At 37.6% G+C, this 18200-nt stretch overlaps 1 protein-coding gene and 1 long non-coding RNA gene across 5 annotated transcripts; both read left to right on the forward strand.

Annotated features, from left to right (window-relative positions):
- The first annotated feature begins 6359 nt into the window (after positions 1-6359).
- On the forward strand, positions 6360-7356 carry LOC145557505 (uncharacterized). Its single transcript, XM_081618683.1, has 2 exons — positions 6360-6900; positions 6974-7356. Exons 1-2 carry the CDS (start codon positions 6360-6362, stop codon positions 7354-7356), a joined length of 924 nt encoding a protein of 307 aa, XP_081474809.1.
- An 18-nt stretch (positions 7357-7374) lies between these two features.
- LOC145559643 (uncharacterized) lies at positions 7375-14774 on the forward strand. Of its 4 annotated transcripts, XR_014092820.1 has the most exons (4): positions 7375-7553; positions 7787-7945; positions 9097-9240; positions 14133-14774. It is a non-coding gene; the product is annotated as an uncharacterized LOC145559643 (long non-coding RNA). The 4 variants fall into 4 exon arrangements; XR_014092821.1 differs by lacking the exons at positions 7375-7553; positions 7787-7945 and adding an exon at positions 8059-9002; XR_014092824.1 differs by lacking the exons at positions 7375-7553; positions 7787-7945; positions 14133-14774 and adding an exon at positions 10823-11431 and having other exon boundaries at positions 7960-9240.
- The last annotated feature ends 3426 nt before the right edge of the window (positions 14775-18200 follow it).

Genomic DNA, 18200 nt, shown 5'->3' on the forward strand with positions numbered 1-18200 from the left:
ATCGTACCACGTTGGATAAATATAGATTGACTTTGTAGCAAAAAAAAGTTAATTTAGAATTCTATTCAATCAAATTGAATTATAATAGTATAATTTTATCTTAAAAGTCCATAAACTACCCGGGCATCGCCGGGGAACAAAACTAGTATATATATAAAGGAGAGTTTTTTCCCGAGTTTTTAAATAGCCACGTAGGATTTAATTTCTTACGCGCGACATGTAGGATAATAAATTTTAATGATAGCCAATTAAATACGAGATTATTAATTTCTTTTAGAATTAAATAATTTAAATGACACGTAAGCAAAATTGACGAATGCGATGCACGATTTGCATGGGCTTCATCCAGTTTAAACTAATACGGAATACTACAAAATTCTTTAAAAAAAAAATACTACATACTCTTAAAAAAAAAAAGCCTTAATTCAAATTAGTGAATTAGCTAAAAAAAAGCACACAGGTCAATTCTCTCTCAAATATTTTGAGTTTCTTCCTAGGGTTTCTAGGGTTTCTTCGCTGTTCTTGGTTTATTAACCTTCTTAATTCCATTTAAGTGACTTTATTGTCACTTTCTTGTTGTTCTACGTGGATTCTAGTGTTAAGGCAGCCGTTTTCTTAGCCTATCAATCCAAAACAGCGTTTTTTTAATCTAATAATTCTCATTCAAGGCTTCCGTAGTGCTCAAGCTTGTGTTCTTGAGGTACCCCACTATCAAGCTTGCTCACTCCTCCTTCCTTTGTTACTACACGTGGTGTTCATGCAACCATCTTCAGTGTCTACTTCTATTTTGAGGATAATTTTTGGGTTTTAATAAATCCAATATTCGAGCATCTCCTTTACTTCTTTACCTCAAGCTGCTCTGTTTGTTCCCTCAAAAAATTAATTACTACTCTGTTTGTTCTGTTCCTTCTTCACTGCCCTTATTTACTCACAATCACACAAAGATTCTTCCTTTGTTGTCAAGCTATTAATGGCAAATCGCAATTATTGGACCGTGTATCGGATGGGGGTGTATTTAAATGAGCCTTTGGAGCACTATCTTACCAATATTGATTGGGACAAAGCTGTTATTGGGCGTTTCTTTGGGCCCAATCCTCCATGCTGCACGATCGTTCAACAGATGGTCGTTACTCAATGGCTCAAACGAGGTAATATTATTGTCCATCGTACTGGTGTTTACTTTATTTTTGCATGCTCCCACGTAGCGGACGTAGAGGCTTTACTTGAGCAACACTCCTTCGTTTTGGATGGTAGAATTTGCAATGTTCGTAGGTGTAATAGGTTCACTGTGCCTGCTTCTGTTAATTTCGACATGACTAGATTATGGATTCGTGTTTATGGGCTACCACTTGGACTCCTTGATCCCGAGTGGGCTGTCAAAACCCTAGACCTTGTAGGGGTGGTTGAAACACTTGATTATGATGGGGATGGGCTTCCCGAGGAGCCAGAATTCCGTGGACAAGTCATGGTAGATCTCTCTAAGCCATTAATCCCTGGATGTTTTGTACCCGGTGAATTTGCCCCTCTTTGGATTTATTTTAGGTATGAAGGTGTTTTTAGGTTTTGTAAGAAGTGTGGATGTGTAGGTCATAATGGGGATTTCTATAGATGCTTGGATTATGCAGCTGCCAGGAGAATTCACTCTCGAATGGAGTCCTTTGAGGCTCAAGGGTTGCCGCTGCACTATGATCCTCTTCAACGACCTTTTTATACTAAAATGGTGGAAGGTACTCAGGAGAATTTCAATACTAGGAACACTAGTGTTAATCTTATCATTTTAGCACAGGACTTTGAATATCATGAGGATAGCTCGGATTCGGATGTGGCTGCTAATTTGGAGGGTGGTCAGAATGATTCGGATAATGGTGATGATAATGATAATAATTCGGATGCTAATGATGATAATGATGAGGATATTGACGATGATAATGATGAGATTAATGATGATGATAATGAGGATCAACAGCCTCCGGATAATGATGACAATGGTGCCAATGATTCAGGTTCGGATGATGATAATTTGCCTGATAATTCCGACTCTGACTCCTCTGGTGATGGTGATAACAATCTTCCTAATGGGCATGCTTATGGGGCAGGGCATAATGCGAATAATAACGATAATATCGAACCTGATTTTATTCCCATTAATGGTGTCTATCAAAATGGGTATATGACCCAATCATTTGCTGCTGCTACACCTTCCATCTCGGAGAACTCTGCTTCTGGACAGAGCGCTGACTCCTACACCACTTGTGAGACGGATCCCACTACACCGGAATCGTATCGTAATCCTTTGTCTACTCGCTTTATTGAAGAAAATAGAGCTGCTATAATTGAGGAGAATAGGTTCGCTGCTACTGCCAATGCTGATAACATACGGGCTGCTATTCCTCCAGGGGATCCTTATGCCCCCTTTACCGCAATTCGGACACATTCGACAGTAGGGGGAGGTTTCAGAATGTCTGCTGCGTTTGAGGAAAGCTTTATTTCAGATTCTTCAAGTTCTCACTCCTCCCTGCAATGTGCGAATCACTCTAATGCTGATTCTTCAGGTTCTGAGATAAATCAAGTCTTGTTATCTTCTGCTGAACCACCTGTTTCTGCTACTCATATGGACATGGATGTCCCTTATTTTCTTGCGACTCTTTCTCTGTCTGATGATACTTCTAAGGGTAAGGCTGCTGCCAATGCTGCTCTTAATCTCAGTTCTTTTAATGAGAAGCACACTAAGCCTAAGCCGCATGCTTCTCGATCTTCAGCTGGGTCTGCTAGTTGTCTGCAAAGAAAACAAAACCATCAGGGGCCTTTTACGCGATGCAGGTCTTATGATCAGGCTCCTTTCTTTGGGTATGCTGGGTCCACTTGGTATCAAAAGCGTCGCAAAATTAGAAACCTTAACATACACAGCAAAGGGGGCTTCACTTATACCCCCCCTTTGCCTCCTGGTTTTTTTAGTCATGAAAAGTGCTTCTCAGATGTCGAAACTGCAGCAGACTTGGGCTTTCAAGGCCCTTCTTCTTCTGCCTTTTTGAATGCAAAATTCAGAAAGGCTCATACAGGTCAAGCTAAATGCAAGAGGAAGCTCACGGACTGCTGGGTTACTTCTACTCTCAAATTTCAAAAGCTAGATGGGGTTGCTGGTTCTTTTGCTAGTTCTTTTGATGCAGGACACGTTTCGACTGTGTCTGCTACTGATGCTACTGTGACTTCTGTTATGTGTGCGACTGGTGGTTTGGCGGCTGGCCCTTCACATCTCCCAAGGGATTCATGATTATTACATCATGGAATTGTCAGGGTCTCAATGACATTAACTCCCCCAAGCTCCCTTATGTTTTTTGGTTACTTCACTCCTTTGTTCCTAAATTTTTGTTTCTTAGTGAAACTAAAGTTTCAGTTTCGGTTGTCACTAGTTTACTTTCTAGTTCTAATCCTACCTCGGTTTTTGGGGTAGACTCGGATGGTAGTAGTGGGGGTTTAGCCATTTTTGGGTTTGGTTCGGAAGATGTTTCTTGCGTTTTTTGTTGTTCAAACGTTGTACTTTGTAATATAAAAGTTCCTAATGAAATAAGTAGATGTGTGATGTTTGTTTACGGTGCTCTGTAGTAGAAGATAGACCTCAAGTTTGGGGTTTGATTTTAGATTTACTTTCTTTTGCTCCTAATTGTTTGATTATTGGTGATATTAATCAAATAGAGCATCATTGTGATAGGTTGGGTGGTTCCAGTGTAATTAAGGGTTGGGATTCTTTTATTGATTTTAGATTGAAATCTAGTCTACTTTCAACTCCTTTCAAAGGTCCCCCCTACACTTGGACAAACAATCGGGAAGCGCACAAACTTATTTTACAACGGCTGGATCGCTCCTATATGACCTCTGATTAGTTTCAAAACTATCCAGATAGTCGATTGCTCAATCAACCGATCTTTGTTTCTGACCATGCTGTTGTTGTGTTTGACGACGCTCCCTTCCACCACACGTCCAACCGTCCTTATCAATTGGACAACTGCTGCCTTAACTATTCACAGGTACATGACTTCGTCCGTCAAACATGGAAAACCAACTCAGTAGGCTCTCCAATGTTTATCCTTTCGAAAAAATTGGACCATGTTAAGGTATTAATTCGTAGGTGGTGTCTTAACAATAAGAAATTCTAGGGTGTGGACTGGAAAAAGTTCTCAAAGGACCTCTCCATTGAAGGGGAATCAATTCAGTCTGTTTCAGATGCAGCTCAGTATATGTCGAATATCGTTACTTCGAAGGACAGTATTCTATTACAGCTTCAATTCTAGAGACAACGCTGTAAGAAAAATTGGATACTCAAAGGTGATTGTCCCTCAGAGTTACTTTTCTCTAAAGTCAAATCCCGCCAGAAGAAGAATCGGATTACTTCTTTACTTGATGACCAAGGTGTTCTTCAGCATGGTCACAAAGAAGTGTAGAGTATTGTCGTGAAATCTCTTAAACAGACTTTTAAGAGTGATGATTTGCCTCCCTATGATCCAGAAATTGACACTGTCTTACGTGAATTAGATCTTCCACGGCTCACTTCCTCTCAAATCAATAATTTGGAAAGACCTTTTTCGGCTTCGGAAATAAGGGATGGCATGTTTGCTATAGGAAACTGCAAGTCTCCTGGTCCGGATGGGATCACAACTGAGTTTTTCAAAACACATTGGGATGTTGTTGGTCATTCGGTTGTCTTGGGTATTCAGAGTTTCTTTCAGACAGGGTTTCTTTTGAAAGAGTGGAATCAATCTCTTCTTGTTATGATTCCGAAGATTGGGACTCCAAAAGAGGTGCGACATCTGCGTCCAATTAGCCTCTGTAATACGATTTACAAATGCGCTTCGAAGTGCTTGGTTGCCAGACTGCGTCAGTATCTGCCTCTTCTTATCTCAGATTCTCAGCATGCCTTTGTTCAAGGCAGGGTTATGACGGATAACATTTTGCTGAGTCATGAATTAATGGAAAAAATTAATATTTCTAAATCTGGTACTAACTGGCTAGCGGCGATTAAAATTGATATGAGCAAAGCTTATGACCGAATTCACTGGTCTTTTCTTTTACAAGTTCTGAAGGCCTATGGGTTTCCGGCTCGTTGGTTGCAAATGATACAGCAATGTCTCTCAACGGTCTCTTATAAGTCTCTTATAAATGGTACAACGTCGGATCCATTTAAACCGCAATGTGGCCTTCGCCAGGGTGACCCACTATCACCGTACCTTTTCCTGTTCTGCATGGATATTTTCTCGCGGATGTTACATCTAGGCCAAGATTTGAAGTTGTTTCAAGGCATCAAGCTCTCAAGGAATAGTCCTATTATTTCCCATCTATTTTTCGCCGACGACGCTCTTATTTTCTTCCGTGCTAAGTCTACTGCATGTCATAACATTGTCCAAATCATACAACGATTTACTAAAATTTCGGGAGAAGAGCTCAACCTTTCTAAATCTCTAATTAAGTTCAGCCCGAATATAAGTTCTACAATTCAGGAGGACTTTAAGTTGATTTTTCGAATGCAACAAGTTTTGGTCTTTGATCATCATCTCGGTGCCCCTATCGACTTCATCGGCAAAAAGAGAGATCATTTCCAATTCATCATCGATAAAATTGTAGGCAGGATTAATGGCCTCAATTCTATCAGGCTTTCTCAATCGCAGAAGTTAATTGTTATTAACTCTATTCTGGTGACTATGGCATCTCATGTCCTCTCCTGCTACGAGCTTCCACTTTCAGTGACTGGGAAAATTGATTCCTTACTGATGCGGTTTTTTTGGGCGCATTCTGATTCCCAAGGTATGCATTGGGTTAATAAGGATATCGTGCATCTTCCTCGTGGCATGGGCGGGTTGGGAATTCGATGTTTGTCCTCCTTAAACAAGGCTTTTCTAATGAAGCAGGTTTGGAGGTTTGTTACAAATCCGCAGCTCCTAGTTTCGAAAGTATTCTCTGCTCGCACTACCTTTCTTTCCAATCACTCCAACACTACTCCTACTTTCTCGGGCCGTCACTCTTATGGCCTTCGGGGATTACTTCGGGCAGATACTCTGTTACAACAGGGGTGCCGCTGGAAAATTGGTAATGGCCGCTCTACTATAGCTGGCTCGGCTAAATGGGTTAATGGTTGCATTCCTGAATTTAAACCGGGAATTACACTTCAAATGGCGGCGGATTGTACTGTTAGTCATTTTATCCATCCGCAGACACACACGTGGGACGCTGACAAACTTACAGACTAGTTTGTGCCCGCGGATGTCGCGGCTATCCTTGCTCTGGAATTCCCTGATACTTCAGAGGAAGACTTTCGTTACTGGTCTAGTACTCCCTCGGGGAGGTACTCGGTGAAGACAGGTTATGCAATGCTTAACCAACAACCTCCTGGAGCTCTAGCAACTTCAGGTGTTGGCTCCTTTTGGAAAACTCTTTGGTCTTTGCGGTTACAGCCCAAATGGAAACTGTTTTTATGGAAATTGATGCGTCGTGCTCTCGCAGTTAAGGTGGAACTCCACCACAGAGGGGTTCCGGTTCAGGATATTTTTTGTGATCTTTGTCGAACTGAATCGAAGGATCTACAACATCTATTTCGGATGTGCGGTAATGCAAGAACAGTTTGGAGGGGTGGATGCCTTGCTATTCACTCACAACTTAATGGAGACCTTTCTCTCTCAGATTGGATCCAAGATTATATCCGACTTTTTATTAGTCAGGATGGACTCTTTAGTACTCGATTGGATACCTTTGTTGGTACCCTTTGGAGTCTTTGGTTATGTAGGAATTCCAGAATTTTCAGTGACTCTACTACTATTCGGTCCTTTGCTTCTCAGTTTGCAGAGGTCATGGATTCTCATACAATATTTCTCGACCACGAAACTTCTGATGTCCCCCTTCCTGTTATTGGGGGTTTCTCAGCTTGGTTTGTTCAGCCAAGGGGCTGCTTTACTATCAATACAAATTGATGGTTCTTGGTTCAAAGATTCTGAGCGTGCCGGGATGGGATGGTGCTTGGATAATGCGGACCCGTTAGATGATCGGATCGTTGGAGGAAGTAACTTCGGCGTTTGCTCTTCAGCTTTACATGCCGAGGCACTGGCGTGCTGGTATGCTTTACAGTGGGCTTCGGATTGTGGGTTTCAGTCCCTCATAGTCTTTACTGATTCCTATAATCTTGTTTCACTTCTTCGGGGGGATGGTCTGGGTTACATTGATTACCTCTGGCTCATCACAAAGATTATGCGGCTTGGCTCAACCTTTCAATATTGTTGTGTTCACAAGGCAGACCGTGAGCGTGTTCATCGGGCTCATCAAATTGCTGGAGAGGCGGCGATTAATTTTATTTGCTTTAATATTAATTTGTAGTATGGTTTTATCCTTTGTCAAAAAAAAAAAAAAAAAAAAAAAAATCCGTACTTTTTAAGGTCTGCGGTGCCATAGAATTGCTGTCTCTCGGATTAGTCAGATATCCATTGAAGCGCACTCAACGTTCTCCATTGAAGCGCAGTTGGCGTTTTCCGTTGAATCTAGTTCTTGTGTCCCCCATTGAAGCAACTTCTGAGGTAAGTTGTTTTGTATTTGTTATCATCATATCAAATATCCCTAAAATTATGAGACGATAATTGAATCAAATATCCCTATAATTATGAATCAAATTTGGTTGCTAATTTATTGCACAACACTTTAATGTCAGGATTTAACTATGAAATCAGAGCTCTTTTCCCTCCTGCCCTGCCTCAGGGACGGGCCTGTATATGAATTGATTTCATTATTTGATATCTTTCTTCTTCTGCAGCTCTCTTTGATTCTCAGATCGAGCTAATTAAATTAAAATTAAAATTTTAAATTAAGGAAAAGCTCCGACTGACTAATGGAGAAAAAGACTCCATTATCACGGAGACTCGCGGCCAACAATAATTCTCGGTTTTTCCTTAAATCTTGCAAGCGCAACAAGGTAGTGTGTAATGATTGATTCTTTCTTTTCGTTTCTAATTAGGATGGTTTTTGCTCATGTCTTGAATGATAGAATACACTTGAATTAAGTATCATTTGCGAGTTATAAAATATTCTTTTTTTTTTTTTTTTTTTTTTTTTTTTTTGGGTTAATATGTTAGGAGGAATTATATAATGGCTAACTTGACTTGTTGTTTTTGCTGTCATCTCGCATGTGGATATCAACTCACTCAAGAGTAAGAAAGCTTATGTAGATGTGTGGAAAGATTTTTTAAGTCAGTTGCCCAATGAAATAGCTTTAGAAATATTGTCACTTCTCCCAGTGAAGTTGCAAGACTTAGTCTTGTTTCCCAAAAATGGAGAAAGGTTTGGCAATGTTATCCTATATTGAACTTTGAAAATTCAAGACCAACGAAATGAGTTGGTAAGAAAGAAAGGCATGCTTTTGTAAGTCGAGTCAATCGCATTCTAGACCAACATCTTGGCCACTCTATAGATGAATTCAAGGTTATTTATAACTTAGACAGTCGATTCGCTTCTGATATCGATAAATGGGTTGCTTTTGCGTGTGCAAAACAAGTCAAAAGGCTTGAGCTAGACTTCGCCAACACCTACACCGGCAGTAGTGGTAAATACGAGAAATATACTTGGCCAATCCAATATCAAATACCCTTACATCCCTGTCCCTTAACTGTGTTAATGTTACAGCTGAAACTGTTGAATGCTTTCTCAATTCTTTTCCCTCCCTTGAGATATTGTGCATTTCTAAAACAAACGTTTTGACTGCCATAAGAGCTTGTTCATCATTATCCTTGAAACACTTGGAGGTGACTCTATGTTTCGGTTTAAACACCATTGTTCTTGATGCCCCAAAGCTTTTGTCGTTTCGTTACGAGGGGTGTACTATAAAGCTGCATCTTAATAATGTCTCCTCACTTTCAGTGGTATCACTTGGTACCCTAGCACGAGATAACCCTATAGCTTATGCTTTTGATCCTTGTTTAAATTATTATGCGTAGTTGGAGTATTTAGAATTGAAGATGAATCTGTGTGATAAGGTTAGTATATTCAAGTCATGTCCAGCATCTATCTACATTATATTTGGTTAATCACTTGATACAATTGTATCTTTTGTATGATTGTTATATGCAGTTAAATCAGCAAATTGATCACTGCCCAGTGTTGACAAATCTCAAGCATCTCACACTGTTTTGTTTTACCATTGATGAGCGAAGTCTTCTTGGATGGACTTCTTTAATTAACGCATCTCCTGTCCTGCAGAAACTGACTTTAAAGGTAAGATGTTTTCTTTATATGCTAATTATGTCTTTTCTTCTTTATTAATTATAGGTTTTTTTTTTCTCTTCTTATGTTGTCTTGAAAGTTTTCCCTTTTGATACTTATGGCTGTGTATACTATAAAGTAAAGCCATAAACTTTAGATTAGTGCCAACTGCCAAGACTGCTGATTTCACTTTCATGACCAACTTTAATTCTAAAAATCTATTGAAACTTTCGAAAATTTGCTTCTTGGATATGGAATGGAGATTGGAACTTTGATGGGATGCTGATCTTAAAAGACAATCTTGTTGGTAACAAATTTTTGTTTTTTTTTTTATTTTTTTTTATTTTTTTTGGATTTTTTTGACTTTTACCACAAAAAAAAAAAACACACACACACACACACACAAAATTGTTTTTTACTACCAAAAATTTTAAAAGTTTTATTTTACCACCAAAAAAATTTCTAAAAATTGTTTTTTACCACCTACCGTCAAGAAAACCATTAAATTTAACGGTTTTAAAAAAATTCTTCGATTTTTATGCGCAAAACATGTTGTTCATAGGTTTAGGGGGGCTTGTTGGTGCTACGGATCCAATTTGAGATTAGAATTGAAAAAAAGACCGGAAATGCCTTGTTTTGCGTGTTTCACGCAAATCAAGGTATTTTTAAGCACGCACAAGGAAGCATTTTTTTTATCATTTTTCGTCAATTTTGACCTCAAATTGGACCCAAAGGGCCAAAATGCCCCCCAAAACCCCTAAGTACAATGTGTTTGGCACGAAAATCGTAGAATTTAAAAAAATTCCGTTAGATTTTTTACGACAGGTGGTATAAAACAATTTTTAATTTTTTTTTGTTGGTAAAATAAAACTTTTAAAATTATTGGTTGTAAAAAACAATTTTGCGATTTTTTTTTTTTTTTTTTTCTTTTTGTGGTAAAAGTCAAAAAATCCTTTTTTTTTAATAACCAATTTCCATGGTAACTTTGACCAATATAGGTTAGCTCCTAGGCCACCTTGTTCTTTGGAGCTTTTTTTTTAGTGCAATGCAGTTTGCTCTATTCAGTTTAATTTTACTCCACTGCCTCTACATCTTAATTCAGTTGAGCACAATTCAACTCAAAAGAACCCTAGAGTTGTCCACCGTGAGTTGTATCTCTTCCTTTTGAGGCGTTGTCTATGCTGAGGGATCAGTGATGTGTGAACTGATTTAGTTTGTGTTAGTCGAGACACCATAATGTGTAGATCGTGGCTCATAACCACCGCCATACTGCATGATGACCACATCCACCGTGGACCATCTCCTCACAAGACCCAACACTTAGATCGTTGAGATGCTGAATGCTGAAACTGGAAGTTTAACCATTAGTCTGCCATCATCTGACGAAAAATTGATACTTTAGTTACACTCAAATGTGTCAAATTTATAACATTTTGGCTGTTGTAATTTGAAATTTTGGCATGTCTGATCAGGTCTCAGTGGCTTTTTTTTTTCCCCTGAAAAAAAGTCTGGTATTTATAGTGTTGTTAATAGTACATATAGTTTATTGTGAATTGTCACAATTACTTTCAATTTTTCAATCAAGTCTAGTTAGAATTCTAGGTGGGCATAGTTGCTGAAAGAACTATGAAAGGAATGCTGGAAATCTGGATTTGTGAAGCACGTGCGAATTGAAGACTGGGATAAATAAGGTGCTCGTTGGAAAGAAAGAAGGTCAATGTAACAAGCAGCAGACTTTAATTGAGGATTAAGGATGTGAATCGAAGGACACATTGACATATACTGCAGGGAGTCTAGACTGGTACTGTGGAGGTTGAAGGTGGCATATGATGAGATCCTTTTAAAAGATGTGCAATCAATGATCATGGAAGTAATGGATGTTTTTTTTATGGGTTCCTTTAATTTTTAGAAGTGACAGAGCTTTCTGTCGAGAATAGTGACTAATTGTGTTAGTTGTAAGAACCTCTTTCACTGAAGGAATCATGTGGTTTTCGTTGAATACGAATTTTTTGTGTAATAAGGTGAAGAGTATGCCCTACGAACATCACTGTAGTATTCCTTACCTTAGAAAAGAATCTATCCTTCACGTTGGTCCTTTCCTTTGTGTTGTTTCTTAGGGCATGCTTAAATTGAGGGAAATGTACTACTCGGGTAATAAAAGTCAAACTAAGCAAAATGAAAGAAAATATGGAAGGAGGAGATAGCGATGCTGTGCTTGTAAGAAAAAATGTGTAGTGATGGTAAGGTATGAGGTGATGGTGAGGTATGAGGTGACGAAAGAGGCTCATCTGGGGGTAATAGTTACACTAGGGGGAGGGTGTGTAACTATTACCCCCATTTTGAGGGTAATAATTCTTCCATCTCTCTCATTTCCTCATGGAACAACTACCTTATATCATTTGTAAATACCATACCTCCTAAAACACCACCTATAATTACTTATGTTTTTTCAAGTTTGACTTTTATTACCCCACAATATATTACCCCCATTCCAAGCATGCCTTTAATATAAGTGAAAATAATTATTGTGCTCAAGTGATCCTCTGCTTCAACCCAAAATTGACTTTCTATGGTCAAGCTTGTAGACTAACATGGTTTGTTGAGGAAAGTAGAAAAAAGTCTCTTGAATGTATTTTAGACATGATGATGCGTATGGTGAAAGCTTGCTCTTGGATGCTATGTGTACCTTAGTTTTAAAAAGCGCGCCAAAGGCGCGCATAGGCGCAAGGATCACAAAAGCGCACGTCATGGCGCTTTAACCATTGCAGGCGCAAGCACCTACTGAAAGCGCGCGCCTTACTGCGCCTCATACCTCCTTTGCCAAGGTGCAAGGCGCTGCAAAATTCAAATTAAATCTTACCTAGACTTTGTTTTACATTTTCGAGTAAATCCCCTCAATCAATTGCATGAATAAGCATCAATTTTACCCCAAAATCAAAAACCCTAAATATGAGAAACCCTAGTTCGCGAATTGTGAAATAATTGGGAAATTAGTTGTTACTGTTGCAATAGAAGTTGCCGGTGGGCTTTTATCCCAGCACCAGATTAGTCACCGCCTCGCTGGCAAACTCTCCTAGGTTAGTCGCTTTCTTCAATCTTTTTTTTTTTTTTCTCTTTCTTCGATCTTTTTTTTTCATCTTATCTTTCTCTCTCTTCATCATTCCCTTTTGTCCACCTTTTTCTTTTTTTTTTTCCTTTTTTCTTTAAGAGATCACTTAAAACTAGCAGTGAGCGTACAGGGTAAAAACTTCAGGACCCGGAACCGAAACCTATTGCAACAAGTTCCTAAAAATAGGAACCGGAAACTGTTCAATAGGTTCCTAAAAATTGGGAACCAGAACCGGAACCGGAACTTGCATGTTCCAGTTCCGGGTCCTGAACAGGTTACCCTTTCTCTTAAAGTAAGCTTAAATAGTTACTTGATAAATTGTTACAAAATTAAAAAAAAAAAAAATGTTCACAATAAAAGCTTACAACTTTAATACAGTACTACAAATATGACAAACCAACACTGATTGTCTAGATTATTTAATCAAATATTACAAATACTTGTATTATGTATTAATACCATTAATTAAACGTTTTAAGAGTAAGATGAAAAATGAATAAGAGGAGGGAGAGAGGTGGGTAATGACTTTTATACAATTTTGATATAGGGCTTTATATTTAGGCTTAAATGATAGGTTTCGGTTTTGTATACCCTATAGGGAACCTGTACTAACAGGGTACCCTACAGGTTTCGGGTTTGGTACCTGCGATACCGGACAGATTCCGGTTCCAGGTGAGGGTACCCTGAATTTTTGCTCACCCCTACTTAAAATATATACCCTCATTTTTTATTTTTTATACAAAAAGTGTTTTTTTACAACAAAGAATCAATTTTTTAGACCCTCATTTTTTATTTTTTATAAAAAAGTTTTTTTTACAACAAAGAATCAAGTTTTAAAAATAAATTTGCTTTTTTAAAAGTCAGTATTAATAATACATGTTTTTTTAATCAGTTTTTAAATTTAAAATTAAATAGGAGTTTTTTTTTTTTTTAAATTTAAAAAAATTCAGTTTCACATATTTAATACCAAGAAAGCAGTGATTAAATATAAAAGTTAAAAATAAAAAAATTTGCACCTCATATACAAAAGGCGCACGCCTAGGCTCCAGGGACCCTTTGCAGCTCGTTTCGCCTTGCGCCTTTTAAAGTAAGATCTGTACTTTGTGAATATGGAAGTCATTTTAGCTGAAATGCAAAATTTTACTAATTAGCATTGAGGCCAACTAGTAAGTAGATTTGCCATCTCTATTATATAAGCCAAAACATAAAAGGTATGGTGTCCTGTAGTTACCTAAATGACTTTTGTTAATGTTTATATTTCCATTTTAGTGTCCATTAGATTTTTGCCGCATAGTTCTTTCTGGTTGCTGTCTACTTGCTGATTATTATAGAAGACTGCATTTAGGATTTGTGTTGTCCTTAATACCCCTTGTCCATTTTAAAGAAATGGACATTTACTATTTGGAGAAGAATCTGATACTGCGAGAGTATTAGAGGTGGGGGCTTTTTGAATGGAAATGTTATATGTGCGTGTGTAAATGGGGAAAAGTAAAGGAAAGTGGTGTGCACACCTTATTATAAAATAGTAAAAGCATGTCTCAAAATGGAATAAAGCACAATGTACGAAAATTTTATGACTGCCTATTTGGAGAAATTGTCCAAATCTTTAAGGAATGAATGGATTATATATATTATATGATGTAGCTCTTGGTTACTATGAATCAAATAAATCTGCTTATTTTATTTTCGTCTATATGTTTTTAATCAATGGGGTTTGAGCTTTGAGTTGTTTATGAGCTGTTGAGGCTTTTCCTCTTGCTACTTCATTTAAATTCCTAAATCTGTTCATATGCAGTTGACTATTGGCCTATTGCAAGCAGTTCTAGAAGTTATACTAGAAGAGAAAAGTGTGATGGACACCCTCTGAAGTGCTTGAAGACCTTGGAAATTGTTGGCTTGAAGGGCTATTGTGTTGACCTGGAGTTTGCCATGTATGTGCTCGAGAATGCTATCATGCTGGAAGAGGTGGTTATAGATACGCGATCGCCGTTTTCGGAAAAAGGTTCAAAGCCAAACTTGATGGCACAAAAACGTGCAATGAAGCTTTCATCAAATCTTTCTCAAGGTGCAAAGCTCATATTCAAGTAACTGACTAGTTTCAGGAAAAAGATTAAAGAACACACTTTCAAGTCTGAGTCTGAGTCCTAAGAATAGTAGTTGCTCAGTTGGTGTGACTCTGCTAGTGATCCTGGTCAAGTACTCAATTGAATAAATTATCTTGTACTTTCAGTCTGCGAAAGAATGTTGGTCTAAGAAACAGCCTGGTTGCCAAAGAGAACAAGTTGTCAATTTAGAATTTTTTTTTAGTCAAATGAATTTTTTATATCTCACAAAAAATAATTATTTTTTGCATCTTTGTATAATTGTATTATTTTGACTGAGAGTATTGACTTGAACAGATTTTGCTCATTTGCACATTACTCTACATTTTTGCTCATTTGCAGTTTTATTTGGGCTCCGGGCTTCCAGTTGGAATTTAGTTTTTTGAAAAACACTAGTTTTTGGCCCGAGTAATGCTCCGGATCATTATATATATTGTTAAATTGTGACTTGAAATCTAGTAGGGCTGACTTTGAACGCTTATATCTCTCAAACTACAACTGATTTTGAGGTGATTCAAGTTGGAGGTGATAACTTGGTTCAAGAGCTTTCCAACGATAGGTCATATGCCCAAATCCGATAAGAAACCAGAAATTTATGATCGTTTTACAAAAATCTGACGAAGCTGGAAATTTGCAACGAGCTATAGCTCTAGGCGAGTGAGCTATAGCTCGGCCCTATGAGGACTTGCGGCAGGTATGAGCTAGCTGCCGAGCTATAGCTTGGTAGTTAGGTTATTCTAGGATAATTTATGGAATATTTCCTAAAATTATATCTTTTCTATGACGGCTATTTAAGTATACTTGGGGAACAATCATAGGGTTTTATTAGGGTTTCCTTGTGCTATAAAAGGACCCTTTAGTTGATCAATTAGATCATACCTTTTTGAGCCAATAGATTTAAGACTCCTTGTATTATTCTCTTGTTTCTTTCTCCGTTATAGTGAAAAAGCTCTCGAATCCCCCACCTGTGGATGTAGGTCTATTTTGACCGAACCACGTAAATCCTTGTGTTCTTTGTTTATATTCTTTATTGTTTTTCTCAATTCTTATTTTTAATTGACTTGTTCCGCATTAATCAAACACAATTACACCCTTATTTCCTAACAAGTGGTATCTAGAGCCAAGGTTTTAAGGTCTTAAGGTTTAGGTGTTTATAGATTAGTTTGATTAAATTATGCCAATGAAATTTGATATTGAGAAATTCGATAGGCAAGTGAACTTTGGCCTATGGCAATTGAAGATGAAAGCCATCTTGGTTCAAAGTGGCTGTCACAAGGCTTTTGAAGGTGTATCCAACAAGCCTTCGGGCATGACGGTGGTAACGTGGGAGGAGATCAATTTGAAGGCTCTTTCGACAATTCAATTATGTCTCTCTGATGATGTTTTGAGAGAGTTTGCCAAGGAGACAACTTTTGCGGGTTTGTGGTTGAAGTTGGAGCCACTTTATATGACAAAGAGCGTGACCAACCGTCTACTACTCAAATCTAGACTTCATGATCTTCGTCTAGAAGAATGTAAACCGCTTAAGTTTTATTTAGATGAATTCTTCTCTATTATTATGGATTTGCAAAACATCGATGTTGAGATCGATGATGAGGATATGGCTATTAGGTTGTTGTGTTCTTTACCGCCAACATATAAGCATTTTTGAGATACTTTATTGTATGGTAGAGATGATTTGAGTTTGGAGGATGTTAAGGATGCCTTAACTCAAAGAGATTTAATTGAAAATAAATTTGTTAATAAATCTAATAATCCTGCTCAAAATAATGCTCTAGTTGCTCATGGTGGTACTAAGAATTTTGGTAAAGGAAAAGTTTGTAACTATTGTCATGTGAAGGGTCATATCAAAGCCGAGTGTTGGAAATTAAAGAAGAAGAATGAGGAGAACTCTAATGAGGACAAATCCGCAAATATGGCCAACAACGATGATGATTATGATTATGCACTTTAGGGTTATGAGCTTTGGGGTTGCGATTTCTACGATCTCTTCATTATAAGTTCCCCTTTGAGATCTCTTGGTAAAACGAGAAACCGTGTGGATTTTTGGTATGGAGTCTATGATAAATTGCTTTTGATTTTCGTTTGTAATAAAGTAGCAATCTTGGTTATGCATTAGATTTTGTTCTAGTTATGCTATTTCTTATCTCAATTTTGGTACTTTTGTGATTTACTAAGTACAATTGCAATTTAGAAATTCTTGATGTAATTTTTATTTTTCTAGAATTGCTTAAGTTTTTTTAGATTGATTTTTTTTAGATGAAGAAGTGTTTGAAGAGAGTTTGGTCAATTTTGATAAGCATGCTTGGCGTCGGGACATTATACTCTCAATCTAGGCCATGTGATGGTTTTGTGTACGGAATTTTGTGTTCGGAGACATACCGGTTCACAAGTTATGGAAGATGTCCGTTTGGTGACAACCTGATGTGAGTAGGCTTATGGAGTTTTGTTTAAGGTGGAGGTTTTATGTTTTATTATGAGCATTACTTCTTGGTTTTTGGTTCAAGGTGGAGTTACCTTGTTTTTTTTGGTCGATTTTAAGTCAAGGTGGAGATTGTTAAATTGTGACTCGAAATCTAATAGGGCTGACTTTGAACGCTTATATCTCTCAAACTACAACTGATTTTGAGGTGATTCAAGTTGGAGGTGATATCTTGGTTCAAGAGCTTTTCAACGATAGTTCATATGCCCAAATTCAATAAGAAACGAGAAAGTTATGACCGTTTTACAAAAACCTGACGAAGCTGGAAATTTGCAACGAGGCTGCGAGCTATAGCTGTAGGCGAGTGAGCTATAGCTCGGCCCTATGAAGACTTGCGGCAGACATGAGCTAGCTACCGAGCTATAGCTCGGTAGTTAGGTTATTCTAGGATAATTTATGGAATATTTCCTAAAATTATATCTTTTCTATGACGGCTATTTGAGTATACTTGGGGAATAATCATAGGGTTTTATTAGGGTTTCCTTGTGCTATAAAATGACCCTTTAGTTGATCAATTAGATGATACCTTTTTGAGCCATTAGATTTAAGACTCCTTGTATTATTCTCTTGTTTCTTTCTCCATTATAGTGAAGAAGCTCTCGAATCCCCCACCCGTGGATGTAGGTCTATTTTGACCGAACCACGTAAATCCTTGTGTTCTTTGTTTATCTTCTTTATTGTTTTTCTCAATTCTTATTTTTCATTGACTTGTTCCGCATTAATAAAACACAATTACACCCTTATTTCCTAACATGTATCCTTGACTCTTTGAAAGGAGGGAAGTTGCCCAACATGAAAGTAATAGTGATATGAGTGTGTAGTCAATGAAATTCACTGTTTATAAGGTTGGCAAAAGTTTGAGAGTTTGACAACTTTGCATTTGGGTGCAATTTCATTTAATTTGTTGAGTCACCAAATTATACTCTCTCCCATTTTTCCTCCCTTTCATTCATTTTCCACTCTTTCTTTGTCATCTTTTTTCCCGATTTCAAGCTCTTCCATTTATTCATAGATGATTAAAAAAAAAACTTCGCTATCTCTCTCATCCTACTCTCTTTATTTCTCCATCTCTAAGAAATTTCGTTTTTTCAGATTCCTTAATTTTTTTGTTTTTTCTATTCCCCGTATTCTCATTTTTTTTTTTCAGTTGGGTGTTCTTGAGTTATGTTACTTCTATGGAGGCTGAGGATTTCGGTCGGCATTGAAGATTAATCTGAGCTTCCCTCCATTAAATCAGCTTCTTTTTCCAGGTAGCGTTACTTCTTTATTATGATCCTCG

The sequence above is a fragment of the Chenopodium album genome, chromosome 9 (assembly GCF_948465745.1).
Source record: "Chenopodium album chromosome 9, dcCheAlbu1.1, whole genome shotgun sequence".
In the NCBI taxonomy this organism is placed as follows: domain Eukaryota; kingdom Viridiplantae; phylum Streptophyta; class Magnoliopsida; order Caryophyllales; family Amaranthaceae; genus Chenopodium; species Chenopodium album.